This window comes from Cherax quadricarinatus, chromosome 9 (genome assembly GCF_038502225.1).
Source record: "Cherax quadricarinatus isolate ZL_2023a chromosome 9, ASM3850222v1, whole genome shotgun sequence".
Lineage (NCBI taxonomy): Eukaryota > Metazoa > Arthropoda > Malacostraca > Decapoda > Parastacidae > Cherax > Cherax quadricarinatus.
In genome coordinates, this window is record NC_091300.1 from 50,805,358 (window position 1) to 50,820,676 (window position 15,319).

The 15,319-nt window shown below is 40.1% G+C and overlaps 1 protein-coding gene across 1 annotated transcript in view; it reads right to left on the reverse strand.

Annotated features, from left to right (window-relative positions):
• The window catches only part of LOC128686061 (adenylate cyclase type 8-like), a gene marked incomplete in the record, with an annotated part of 931,274 nt that extends 916,457 nt beyond the window's left edge, over window positions 1-14,817 (reverse strand). Inside the window, 3 exon segments of the mRNA XM_070083124.1 lie at window positions 1,784-1,934; window positions 14,018-14,120; window positions 14,769-14,817. Coding sequence (XP_069939225.1) covers window positions 1,784-1,934; window positions 14,018-14,120; window positions 14,769-14,817 — 303 coding nt within the window.
• Window positions 14,818-15,319: the final 502 nt, after the last annotated feature.

A 15,319-nucleotide genomic window follows, 5' to 3' on the forward strand; every position in this document is an offset into this window, starting at 1 on the left:
TATGTTAGTGCAGTATGAGAGTATGTTAGTGCAGTATGAGAGTATGTTAGTGCAGTATGAGAGTATGTTAGTGCAGTATGAGAGTATGTTAGTGCAGTATGAGAGTATGTTAGTGCAGTATGAGAGTATGTTAGTGCAGTATGAGAGTATGTTAGTGCAGTATGAGAGTATGTTAGTGCAGTATGAGAGTATGTTAGTGCAGTATGTTAGTGCAGTATGTTAGTGCAGTATGAGAGTATGTTAGTGCAGTATGAGAGTATGTTAGTGCAGTATGAGAGTATGTTAGTGCAGTATGAGAGTATGTTAGTGCAGTATGAGAGTATGTTAGTGCAGTATGAGAGTATGTTAGTGCAATACGAGAGTATGTTAGTGCAGTATGAGAGTATGTTAGTGCAGTATGAGAGTATGTTAGTGCAGTATGAGAGTATGTTAGTGCAGTATGAGAGTATGTTAGTGCAGTATGAGAGTATGTTAGTGCAGTATGAGATGGCGTAAGAGGTGGATATGGTCACCGAGTTGCAATTAATGACTTATATTTATGTTTAAGTTACAATTTCATTATTCCATCCATCTATGACAGGCTTTGAGAAAATAAATGTTAGGATATACAGTCAGCAAAATTAGAAAAACCTAATGTATGGATGAGTGAAATGGTGCGAGGGCGACAGTGTTCTGTTTGTGTGAGTGCGTGTGTGCTCTCTGAGAACACTTGGGAACACCTGCAGATTTTAGAGAGGGACGTTTAAGAAAAAACCCCTTTCATATGTCTTTACTCATATATACCATCGCTTTCTCAAAAGAAAAATGGATATTTTTCCTCACATAATTAGCTAGGATGTTCTCATTGGTATACAAACCAAGTAGCATATATTAGCAATAGTCCCCAAGTTTTTATTGGGGGGGGGGGGGTCCAGGGTTGTTATTTTGGAAAAAAAATTGCAGCTTCCCTACTTTTGTAAAAAAAAAAAAAATAACTGTATTTTCTTTATAATTTTTTTTATTTGACATCGCTATATCACATACCGGTAAAAAAAACATTTTAATTGCAAATATTTGCCTGAATGGAGATAACTGTTGCCCTATTATTAAAAAAAATATTTTCGACCAGTCGTCTTGAAAGTTATCTTTAATTTACTTTTCGCAAACTTACTCTATACTCTCAAAAATTGCAAGAAATCTGACAATAAACAAAAAAGACGATACCAGGTTCCTTAAGTCCGGTGGCAAAGCCAACCTGTTGTATTTTAACTTACGTCTTGTAATCCTAATTATGCACAAGTTGCAAAATTAACAAATTAAATCGAGGTCACAGGTTTTGAAGAGAATATAATACAAGTTGAATAATCTACTTGAAAATCATTATTTTAAGTACAATAGTTTAGTTTTCCTGTTTTTCTTGAGTTAAGGTTAGGTTTACAAGATGGATTTTACTCTTATAATTTATTGGAAAATGTGATACTTTTACTTACAGTCTAAAAAAGAATGGAACAACAAAAGGTGTTAATTCAGTATTTAATAATATTTATTAGGATTAAAAAAAAACTTGGCTCGGTTAATCTAATATAGTAGAAATGTGGTTATGAAATGACTTATTTGTTTTATTTAGGATATTCCTTGATGGGGTGAGAGGGACTTACACTCACTCCTGCTACCCTCTATCTGAGACTTATATTTAGATGGAACTCACTACCTAGAGAGAGACATATCCTGGTATACATTCCAGTTGAAAGAAGTCATAACCTTGCACTAATTTCCATAAGAATTTATGTGCCCCTGGACTCACCGTGGAGTATTGGCCATCTCCCTGGAAAAGGACAATAGCGAGGATGACGAGTTTGAGGACTAGGTCGACGCCATTGACCATGATGAGTGACCTCTGTCGCTGGCGGTGGGAGTACCGCTGGAACGCTACCTCCAGCTGCTGATCCTTGAAGCTGCACCAGAAACAAGAAGTCAGTGTTAGTCTGATACACAATCTGCTTTCTTCTTTAAATTAATCTTAGCTACAACACACACGTATACTTGAGGCAATATCCTTTAATAGTGCTCCCAGCATTGAGTGTTCTAGTTGCTGTCCTTGGATATTGTCAGCTGTCATTGTAAGTGAACGAGTCAGTGAACATACCTATAAGAGTATAACAAAGTTATCAAGGTCTAAAAAGTGTGATGAAGTCAAAGAATTTAAAATTTAAATTTGAATGTGGGAGTTTTTTTCTAAAATTCTGGATGAGGACCAGCGAGAAGCGGGTCAGTGCTACAGGCATTGTGTTGCCACAAGGAATACAAAAAAAATGTTATTAACAAGAGGTCAAGGTTGTGACCTCAATCGGAAGAAATGCAAATATCTGGTCAGTGATGGCTGTAGTGCTATGATAAAGTCGTTAATAAGTAATCTGGAAAAGAAAGGCAGTAAAGCTAAGTAGACAGTCAAAATCTCTGCAACTGGTGTTGCTGGAGATGAGATCACTGATCTCATCTCTAACAACACCAGTTGCAGAGACTTTGACTGCAATGTATAAGGTTCGCCGGTGTGGTCCCGGGTGGTGCCTTTGTTTTTTTGTCTCGCCCAGAAGTATGTATAAAATCACTCTCTCCCTGCCTTTGAGTGCCAGGAGATAAGTAGGGGTAGCCCTGACAAAATATTTAGTAAGACATTTGGATAACTTAATCATTAGGACTAATTCTCATATACATGGCAGTGTTGCGTGTATTAATGGGCGTCTTTAAAGGATCTCATGTGGACTAGTAATAATTGTTATTATATATAATTAAGGAATAATGTGAGAAAATTTATAATCACTGCAAAATTAGGAGCAGCAGCCTAGCATAAAATAAAGTGACTAACGTAAAAAACAAGAGCAATGCTGAGTGAACCAATGCGTCATGTACATCAGTAATATAATCATAATTTTTTTTAACAAGTCGGCCGTCTCCCACCGAGGCAGGGTGACCCAAAAAGAAAGAAAATCCCCAAAAAGAAAATACTTTCATCATTCAATACCTTCACCTCACTCACACATAATCACTGTTTTTGCAGAGGTGCTCAGAACACAACAGTTTAGAAGCATATACGTATAAAGATACACAACATATCCCTCCAAACTGCTAATATCCCAAACCCCTCCTTTAGAGTGCAGGCATTGTACTTCCCATTTCCAGGACTTAAGTCCGGCTATATAAAAATAACCGGTTTCCCTGAATCACTTCACTAAATATTACCCTGCATACACTCCAACAGCTCGTCAGGTCCCAAATACGATTCGTCTCCATTCACTCCTATCGAACACGCTCACGCACGCTTGCTGGAATTCCAAGTCCCTCGCCCACAAAACCTCCCTTACCCCTTCCTTCCAACCTTTTCGAGGACGACCCCTACCCCGCCTTCCTTCCCCTGCAGATTTAAACACTCTCCATGTCATTCTACTTTGATCCATTCTCTCTAAATGACCAAACCACCTCAACAACCCCTCTTCAGGGCTCTAATACTTTTGTTAACTCCACACCTTCTCCTAATTTCCACACTCCGAATTTTCTGCATAATATTTCCACCACACATTACCGTTAGACAGGACATTTCCACTGCCTCCAACCGCCTCCTCGCTGCTGCATTCACAACCCAAGCTTCATACCCATATAAGAGTGTTGGTACTACTATACTTTCATACATTCCCTTCTTTGCCTCTATAGATAACGTTTTTGCTCTCCACATATACCTCAACGCACCACTCACCTTTTTTCCCTCATCAATTCTGTGATTAACCTCATCCTTCATAAATCCATCCGCCGACACGTCAACTCCCAAGTATCTGAAAACATTCACTTCTTCCATACTCCTCCTCCCCAATTTGATATCCAATTTTTCTTTATCTAAATCATCTGATACTCTCGTCACCTTACTCTTTTCTATGTTCACTTTCAACTTTCTACCTTTACACACGCTCCCCAACTCGTCCACTAACCTTTGCAATTTTTCTTTAGAATCTCCCATAAGCACAGTATCATCAGCAAAATGCAACTGTGTCAATTCCCATTTTCCATTTGATTCCCCATAATTTAATCCCACCCCTCTCCCGAACACCCTAGCATTTACTTCTTTTACAACCCCATCTATAAATATATTAAACAACCATGGTGACATTACACATCCCTGTCTAAGACCTACTTTTACTGGGAAGTAGTCTCCCTCTCTTCTACACACCCTAACCTAAGCCTCACTATCCTCATAAAACTCTTTACAGCATTTAGTAACTTACCACCTATTCCATATACTTGCAACATCTGCCACATTGCTCCTCTATCCACTCTATCATATGCCTTTTCTAAATCCGTAATCATAATTGTTATATAATAAATTACGAACAGAGAGATAATTCTAAAAAAAAAACTTCAGAAGAATTGTGTAGCCTAGCGTAACATAAACAGTGATTAATTTGCAACTACATGAGCAATATTGTGTACTATGAACGTTTATAAAAATATCCCATGTGCACCAGTATTATAATAGTAATTGTTAGTATATAATTAATTAGGAATAGATCAATTGTTAGTATATAATTAATTAGGAATAGATTAATTGTTAGCATCCTCCCTTAAGTCAATGTGACCTGACCTGACTAGGTTGGGTGCATTGGCTTAAGCCGGTAGGAGACTTGGACCTGCCTTGCATGGGCCAGTAGGCCTTCTGCAGTGTTCCTTCGTTCTTATGTTCTTATGTTCTTATATAATTGATTAGGAACTGAGTGAGCGATAAACACCTTCAGAAGAGTGGTGCAGCTTAGCGTACATAAAGTGATCCTCCCCGTTCTCAAAGACACACACAAACACATACACACACACACACACACACACACACACACACACACACACACACACACACACACACACACACACACACACACACACACACACACACACACACACACACACACACACACACGCACACATACACACACACACAGCACGAAAACTAGTTCATTAACAACAAAAAATGGGACCCCGGGGAAGCAGAAGGCTCAGGGAAACAAGAAGATAGCCCCAGAAAGGACAAATGGATAAAAACGCCATGGAAAAGGGTAGAACAAGAGTGGGAAAGCAAGCCAGGCAAGCTTACCAGTAGAATGGAGAGGCGAATGGGAGCAGAGAAGAATTGGGGGATGAGAGCTACAGAAGCCTGGATGCTAAAGCTAGCCTGGATGCAGCTGCCTCAGTGGCCTATCTCTCTTGAGGACAGGCAGCTTACATTCCTTGCACACCCACCACCTCAAGCTAACCACATCATGAGGAGCCAGTCTAGCAGCATCCTGTTGGCCAACATTAGAAGTTTCATTACTAATGTTGGAAAGCTCACACACAGTTTTGTGAACACTCGACGTCCCGACATGATAGCTGTTGTTGAAACATTTTTGGACGACAGGACTCCAGAAAATTTTGCAAGAATTGCTGGCTACACCTCATGGATGAGAAGACACAAGCAAGGGTAAGGAGGAGGAGGAGGTGTTGCCGTGTGCTTCTCTAAAAGTGTACATGCCCAGCACATTGATGTTGCCATCCCTACTCATCTTGAAATAATGTTCTTTAAGCTATGCATAAACACTAGTACCTCTGTACTAGCATGTGCAATGTACAGACCTCAGTGGCAACATGCAGACCCCATCAACTTCCTAATGGAAAATGTGGCTTCCCTTCTGCTACAACACAACAGTCAACATGTCATAATTCTTGGTGACCTCATCCAACACCTTATACAGAAGGACTTTGATGACCGTCTTGCAGTATTTGACACGAGAAACTTTGTTGATTTCCCTACTCACATTTCTGGCTCCTCCCTTGACCCAGTAGTGAGTGATCTAGCAGAAGGTATAGTCACTTGCCAACCCCTCTACTACGTTGGGATCATCTGACCGAAAGGCTGTTTTTACGACACTTAAAATCCCAACAGAACGAGGTGAGGAGTCCACACGCACAACCTGGCTATGGGAAAGAGGTAATTGGCCTGCTCTGAGCTCAGCACCACCGATTGGAATGCTCTTCTCGAAGGGGATGTTGACAACCAAGTGAAAGCCTTCACTGGACACATCCTTAATCTACAGCAAGAACACATTCCTCACCGGCAATACGTGACGAAGCCTACATATCAGCCTTGGCTTGGGTTTCGTTGTAGAGAGGCTGCTACTGCTAAGAACAAGGCATGGCGAAGGTATAAGAGACATCCTACTACATATAACAGGAACTTGCACAGGCAAGCCTGTAGGCATATGGGTGATGTTCAAAAGTGGGCCATCGCTAAATGGGAGATGGACACAAAAAGAAAGCTATCATCAGGTAAGGTAGGCTCCAAAAGCTGGTGGTCCCTGGTCAAAGACAGACAAGGTTATTTGCCTGATGAACTCATTCCACCTCTAAATCGACAGGATGGGACCACCTCTACTAGTAGTCAAGAGAAAGCTGACCTCTTTGCCGAACACTTTGCTACCAAAATGCAAGTTCCTGATCCAGCAAGGGACCCTCCTGGGCTAGCTGCAAGAACTGTGTCAAAATTGTCAGTGGTGACAATAAGGCAGGAAGAGGTGCACTTCCTTCTTAAATCGCTTGACCAAGAAAAGACTGTGGGCCCAGACAAGTTGAGCCCAAGATTTCTGAGAAGATGTGCAGACCAGCTAGCAGCACCTCTAACTTGCATCTTTCAGCACTGCCTAGTACAGTGTAAATGGCCTTCTCTGTGGAAAGAGGCAAATGTAGTCCCTGTTCACAAAAAGAAGAGCAGAGCAGAAATCAGAAACTACAGATAAGTGTCACTCCTGTCAATCACTGGCAAGCTCCTTGAGTCAATAATCTCAAGACAAATGACAGAGTTTTTTGACTACCACTCACTACTTTGTGACCGTCAATATGACTTCAGGATAGGTTACTCTGCTGCTGATCTGTTGTTAAACCTCTCCACTAAGTGTCCCCAGTCACTGGATGAACCCAAAGTCAGCTCTGTGGTAGCACTGGACATTGCTGGTGCTTACGACCGGGTGTGGCACCAGGGCCTCTTAGCAAAACTGCAAGCTCTGGGTATTGCAGGCTATACTCTATGTCTCCTCAGTGATTACCTTCATGGTAGATCTCTAAGGGTAGTTCTCAATGGAACGGAATCAGCAAGACATCCTATTGTGGCAAGTGTTCCACAAGGAAGCGTTCTGGGACCATTGTTATGGAATGTCTACTTCAATGACCTTCATCTCATCCCAGAATCCCATGCATATGCAGAAGACTGTACACTGGCGTTCACTTATCCAAGAGAAGAAATGCCAGCTGCTCTAAGCTACATCAATCACCAGCTAAGAGCTATATCAGCTTGGGGAAATAGATGGCAAGTAATATTTGCTCCTGAGAAAACACAAATGATGATGATCACTAGGCACCATGATGGTAATGCTGGTGCAGTAGTCAAGGTGAATGGGAGGGTGTTGGCACCATGAAACACCACGTTGTAAATCTTACAAACAAGGCAGCCAGGAAGCTTACAGCACTTCGCTGTATCTCGCATCTGCTTGACAGCAGGGGTTGCAAGATTTTGTTCAAGGCACAAGTACGCTCACACCTTGAGTATGCTCCACTTCCTTGGTTCGCTTGCCCCCCTTCTCATCTGCATCTGCTTGACAGAGTAGATAACAGAGCAAGACGTCTCATCTTTCGCCTGGACCAGTCCTGGATAGACATATCATTTCAGCAGAGCCTTCAACACAGGAGGGATGTGAGTGGCCTTACTGTTATGTACAAGGCCAATATTGTCAAAGTACCACACTTGGATCCACTTCAAAGACAGCGTTAAGCAAGCTTCTATACCACAAGACGGGCAGAAAGCAGCAACTTCACTCTGGCTGTACCCTTCTCCAGAACATCACTTCATTTGAGATCATTTATCCCCAGGATGACTAGAGTATGGAACACATTCGTACACCATTATGATGTCAACGAGATGAAACATCTGGCTCACAGATGTCACCAACTTCGTCCTGTTCCCTACTTGTATGTCTCATAACAATAAAAATACTTGTATGTTTCATAACAATATAAATACTTGATGTAGGTAGCAGTTCTTAACTTGTCAGCAAAGTTAGGAATCCTTAACCTGTAAATAGCTTGTCAATAAAAAAAAATATATAGCCAATGACCAAAAGTGACTTAGCATCTGGGGCAGGAACACCAATATTTAACGACGGGTCTAAGGAAAAGAAAGGAGACAGGACTTGTTGAGGCTCTATCAGACCACTAGGAAATGTCGAGGAATGAAAGGGGCATTCTGTTGGCCACAGGGGCAGCAGTAGGCAAGGTGGGGGGGGGAGTTGTAGGTAAAGTAAATGACAGGTGCCCTATGGAGGAACAAACAGCCCACTGGGAGATACGGAAAATAATAAGGGAGGCAATGACTGTGTATGAATGAGACCCAGTGATGAGGAGGCAAAAGCAATGGGAGGAGTGGCAGAAGTCAGTCTTTATATATGGGCTTCAGGAAAGTGAAGAGAGGACATATGATGAAAGACAGCAGGAAGAAAAGCAAGAGATTAAAAATATCATCAAACAAACGGTAGAGGAGGACATGACTGAGGTGACCAATTTTCAGAGAATAGGGGAGGGGAGTTACTCGAGGGGAAGAAATTGGCCAGTTAAAGTGAATTTCAAGACTGAAACAACCCCTTTGTAGTCAGGCAGGATTACAAAGGGATCCGGATAGGCTGCAAGCCTGGTCCCACAGCTAGCTCCTAGAATTTAGCCCTACCAAGTGCAAAGTCATGAAGATTCGGAAAGGGCAAGGAAGACTGTAGATAGAGTACAGTCTAGGGGCCCAAAGACTGCAAACTTCACTCAAAATAAAGGATCTTGGGGTGAACATAATAAAGAGCACATCCCCTTAGACACACATAAACCAAATAACTGCTGCAGCATATGGGCGACTAGTAAACCTAAGAATAGCATTTCGAAATCTCAGTAAAGAATCATCAAGACTCTGTACACATGTACGTCAGGCCCATATTAGAGTATGCATCACCTGTTTGGAACCCAAACCTAGTCAAGCACATAAGGAAATTAGAGAAAGTTGAAAGGTTTCGGTGAGACGAGTCCTGGAGCTAAGGGGCATGTATTATGAGGAGAGGTTAAGGGAAATCCGTCCGGCGTCACTGGAGGACAGGAAAGATAGGGTTGATAAGAGAGGAATCGACAAGGTGGACAGAGACAGGATGTTCCAGAAATGGGACACAGCAAAAAGGGTTCACAAATGGAAACTGAAGACTCAGAAGAGTCACAGGTATGTCAGGAAGCATTTCATCAGTCACAGAGTTCTCTGAAAAGTGATGTATTGGAGGCAGGCTCCATACATAGCTTTAAGAAGAGGTATGATAAAGTTCATGGAGCAGGGAGAATGACATAGTAGCGACATTTAAGAGGCAGGGCCTTTTTTGGCAACAGAGCTCGGTGTTGTACAGTGATCTGAGGAAATACGATGGTGTGGGTGCCTCAGAGCTAATTTCATTCTACTCCCTATTTGGTGTACTAACCTCCACAAACAGTATATAACGTATTGTAACCACGAATGAGTTGTACTTAATCAATAACAACACTGCGACTAGCCGAGGGCTCGAACCCATGTTGTTTTGGCCCGCCTAATGGTGAGCAAAAATTACACGATGCTCTAACCCACAGGATTACCCAGTACTACAAAGATTAAGCACCCAGCAGAGCTAGGTGTTGTACCGTGAACCGAGGATATACGATGGTGTGAGTGCCTCAGAGCTAATTTCATTCTACTCCCTGTTTGCTGTACGAACCTCCACAAGCAGTATATATCGTACTGTAACAACGAACGAGTGTTATTTAATGAATAGCAACACTGTGAATAGCCGAGGGCTCGAACAATAGACTTGCTTGATATAACTTCCTCAGCCCTTTTAAAACCAATTGGATGGTTAAAATCTCTCACATAAATAAATAGAGCATTAGAATCTTTTCCCCTTCTAATGTTATATTTCATGTTGTTTTAACCTAAGATCAAGACTTTTACCATTTTGACCATAATAAACTTTATCACATATTTGACAAGGAATCTTATAGACACCACCGTCAGCATTTTGGGGGGAATTTTTTGTCAAAAAGTTTTTTAACCGTGTCAAGATTTTTAAATACAACTTTGATATTAAACTTCTTAAGCAGAGAAGGAACATCAACCAAGTTTTCATGGTAACGGAGAACCAACTTTAGTTGAATAAGGTTGGTTGTCCCTTTTTGAATTGTAAAAAATATTTCCAGCTATTTTAAAGGATGTATCAATTAAGTTTCTTAGGTATTTCAGATCATTATCTATTTCATAAAGTTAAATCAAGGAAGTTTATGGTAGACAGGAATATAATAGAATCATGTTTCATAAAAAGTAGTTTTGAAAATTGTATGAATGTTTTTTTGGTTTATATAAATTGGATTCTTTTATAATTAATAAAATTTGGGAAGAATTTAAGGTATTTAGACAAATATTTGAGTAGAATATAAGCTTTTTCACGCATCACTGACTATCTTCCTACATCATAATATAAAGTCATGTGTTGCTGGGGGTGGCAGTGAGGTGTAGTCTCGTCCCTATATGCTTTCCTGTTAACCTTATATTTTAGAGTTCCTTGATAATGTGAGAAGTCACGAAAGCGCTTGGAATTTCACTATTTATTCAATAATAACTCTTTATACACTTTACCAGGTATACTCAGCAGACTTATTCCCCTATAATTTTTGCACTCTCTTTTGTCCCCTTTGCCTCTATACAAAGGAACAATACATACCCTCTGCCAAACCCTAGGTACCTTACCCTCTTTCATACATCTATTAAATGAAAGCACCAACTACTCCAAAACTATGTACCCACCTGCTTATAACATTTCTATCTTTATCTCATCAATCCCAGGTGCCTTACCCCCTTTCATTCTACCCAGTGCCTCACGAACTTCCCTTCACACTCTCAATTGGGGTTTCCTCACTCCTACAAGATGTTATTCCTCCTTGCAGTTTACACGAAATCACAGCTTCCCTGTCTTCATCAACATTTAAAAATTCTTCAAAATATTCCCCCCATCTTCCCGATACCTCTAACTCTCCATTTAACAACTCTCCTCTCCTATTTTTAACTATGAAATCCATGTGTTCCTTTGGCTTCCTCAACTTATTAATCTCACTCCAAAACTTTTTCTTACTTTCAAAAAAAAAAAATTGTTGATAACATCTCACCCACTCTCACATTTGCTCTCTTTTTACATTGCTTCACCACTCTCTTAACCTCTGTTTTTCTCTCCATATACTCCTCCCTCCTTGCATCACTTCTAATTTGTAAAAGCCTCTCATATGCTAACTTTTTCTCTCTTACTACTTTCTTTACATCATCATTCTACCAATCGCTCTTCTTCCCTCCTGCACCCACTTTCCTGTAACCACAGACTTCTGCTGAACACTCTAACACTACATTCAAAAACAGACCCCATACATCTTCGACCCCATTGCCTATACTCTAGCTAGTCCATCTATCATCCAATATTTGTTTATATCTTACCCTAACTGCCTCTTTCTTTAGTTTATAAACTTTTACCTCTCTCTTACTTGCTGCTTCTATTTTCCTTGTATCCCATCTACCTTTTAATCTCACTGTAGCTACATCTATAAAGTGATCCGATATATCTGTGGCACCTCTATAAACATGTACACGCTGAAGTCTACCCAGTAGTTTTTTATCTACCAATTCAAAGTTTTATTAAGTTTTTCTTCTCTTTTTTAGTATTATCTACAGAAGGGGTTACTAGCCCATTGTTCCTGGTATTTTAGTCGCCTCATACGACACGCATAGCTTACGGAGGAAAGATTCTTTTCCACTTCCCCATGGAGAATAAAGGAAATAAAAAAGGAACTGTTAAGAAAGAGAAGAAAAACCTAGATGTGTGTATATATATGCATGTGCATAATTTCGTCTGTTTGCGATTTGTTAAGTACTTCAAATCTCTTTCGTTGTCCACTGTATGTGGCAGGATTCGATGAAATAACTTTCAAAACGAGCTTGGTGCCCGGGGGTACGGGGAAACATCGTCTGGCTCCGCCTGGACGCCCATACTTATCTTGGGTCTAGCTCAGTTGTAAAGTACTGTGGTCTCTCATACAGAGTTTGCAGGTTCGATTCCTGCTGTGGACGTAAAAACTATGTTTATATATATATATATATATATATATATATATATATATATATATATTTTTTTTTTATATATATATATATATATATATTTTTTTTTTTTTTTCAACAAGTCGGCCGTCTCCCACCGAGGCAGGGTGACCCAAAAAAGAAAGAAAATCCCCAAAAAGAAAATACTTTCATCATCATTCAACACTTTCACCACACTCGCACATTATCACTGTTTTTGCAGAGGTGCTCAGAATACAACAGTCTAGAAGCATACACATATAAAGATACACAACATATCCCTCCAAACTGCCAATATCCCAAACCCCTCCTTTAAAGTGCAGGCATTGTACTTCCCATTTCCAGGACTCAAGTCCGACTATATGAAAATAACCGGTTTCCCTGAATCCCTTCACTAAATATTACCCTGCTCACACTCCAACAGATCGTCAGGTCCCAAGTACCATTCGTCTCCATTCACTCCTATCTAACACGCTCACGCACGCTTGCTGGAAGTCCAAGCCCCTTACCCACAAAACCTCCTTTACCCCCTCTCTCCAACCCTTTCGAGGACGACCCCTACCCCGCCTTCCTTCCCCTATAGATTTATATGCTTTCCATGTCATTCTACTTTGATCCATTCTCTCTAAATGACCAAACCACCTCAACAACCCCTCTTCTGCCCTCTGACTAATACTTTTATTAACTCCACACCTTCTCCTAATTTCCACACTCCGAATTTTCTGCATAATATTTACACCACACATTGCCCTTAAACAGGACATCTCCACTGCCTCCAACCGTCTCCTCGCTGCTGCATTTACCACCCAAGCTTCACACCCATATAAGAGTGTTGGTACTACTATACTTTCATACATTCCCTTCTTTGCCTCCACAGATAACGTTTTTTGACTCCACATATACCTCAACGCACCACTCACCTTTTTTCCCTCATCAATTCTATGATTAACCTCATCCTTCATAAATCCATCCGCCGACACGTCAACTCCCAAGTATCTGAAAACATTCACTTCTTCCATACTCCTCCTCCCCAATTTGATATCCAATTTTTCTTTATCTAAATCATTTGACACCCTCATCACCTTACTCTTTTCTATGTTCACTTTCAACTTTCTACCTTTACACACATTCCCAAACTCATCCACTAACCTTTGCAATTTTTCTTTAGAATCTCCCATAAGCACAGTATCATCAGCAAAAAGTAACTGTGTCAATTCCCATTATATATATATATATATATATATATATATATATATATATATATATATATATATATATATATATATATATATGTATATATATATATATATATATATATATATATATATATATATATATATATATATATGTCGTGCTGAATAGGCAGAACTTGCGATCTTGGCTTAAATAGCAGCGTTCATCTTGCCATATGGGACAAGCAAAAATTTGTGTATGCAATAATTTCGCCAAAATCATTCTGAACCTAACGAAAATATATATTTCTCTGTGTTTGTTTAGTATTAAATTATTGTTAACAAATATAAAATATATTTAGTTGGGTTAGGCTAAAATAAATTGTTATTGTTAAAATAAGGTTAGGTAAGTTTTCTAAGATTCTTTTGCTGCAAAATTAATTTTTTTTACGTTAACATTAATGAAAAAAATATATTTTTAAACGTATAAGAGAAAATTTTTGAAAGGACTTAATTTTAAATGAGTTCTTGCTAATTGACCAGTTTTACATATTCGGCACGACATATATATATCATTAACGTAGAAAGGGCTGCAATATTTACCTTTCAATAAAGTAGATAGAAGGTATGTATTTACCTGTTAGTAAGCGTTGGGAAGTAAACTCCGCGGCTGACATGACCTCGTTTGAAGATTTGACCTGTGGGGTCAGCCTCTCTGGTAGAGTTGGTGCGGTCCACCACTGAAACACAGGACAAAACAATATATGAACACTAAATATTGACTACCTGTTTATAGTGTGTGGGGTCACTGCTGTACGGCAACTGGTACGGGACCTGTTCTCCTGGTTGCCGGCTTAATGAAACTGGCTAAAGGTATATCAAAGACAGGGACCCGCCAGAAGATGGTGCTCTGCAACTGCTTTAATTAGTACACAGAATATCAAAGCACAGAACATAGGTAAATTCAGTTTAGTTTAACTACTGCATTCTATCATCGCAAACTCTATATAGATTTCTCACAAATGGCTTGCAGGAAATTTTTGAGTTTGCGTCATTTAAGTTAGGTTAAGTTAGATTTTTCTCTTTCATTAAATGTTAACTAGTTACACGATGCAATAACGAGAATAAATAAATAAACACTTTTTACGCGTGAACGGTAAACGGGAAATCACTGAGCGCAGTAGAAGACTGAAAGTCAGATAATCACTGTTTGAAACTCGTTAAACAGTCACGCATTTGACTGTCAAAGCAACAGTGATATTCTGTCTGTCATTAAGAGGACGGACTGAGCACTGACTGGCTTCCATTATTCCACCAAGACAGTCTTAGCAATAGGTTGTATAAAATAGGTACAAACGTTTCACACTCAGCAGAGCTAGGTGTTTTACCGTGATCTGGGGACATAAGATGATGTGGTTGCCTCTGAGCTAAATTCATTCTAATCCCCGTTTGGTGTACTAGCCTCACTATCAGTATATATATGTATATATTATTTTTTTATTTTTTTTTTTTTATTATCACACCGGCCGATTCCCACCAAGGCAGGGTGGCCCGAAAAAGAAAAACTTTCACCATCATTCACTCCATCACTGTCTTGCCAGAAGGGTGCTTTACACTACAGTTTTTAAAACTGCAACATTAACACCCCTCCTTCAGAGTGCAGGCACTGTACTTCCCATCTCCAGAACTCAAGTCCGGCCTGCCGGTTTCCCTGAATCCCTTCATAAATGTTACTTTGCTCACACTCCAACAGCACGTCAAGTATTAAAAACCATTTGTCTCCATTCACTCCTATCAAACACGCTCACGCATGCCTGCTGGAAGTCCAAGCCCCTCGCACACAAAACCTCCTTTACCCCCTCCCTCCAACCCTTCCTAGGCCGACCCCTACCCCGCCTTCCTTCCACTACAGACTGATACACTCTTGAAGTCATTCTGT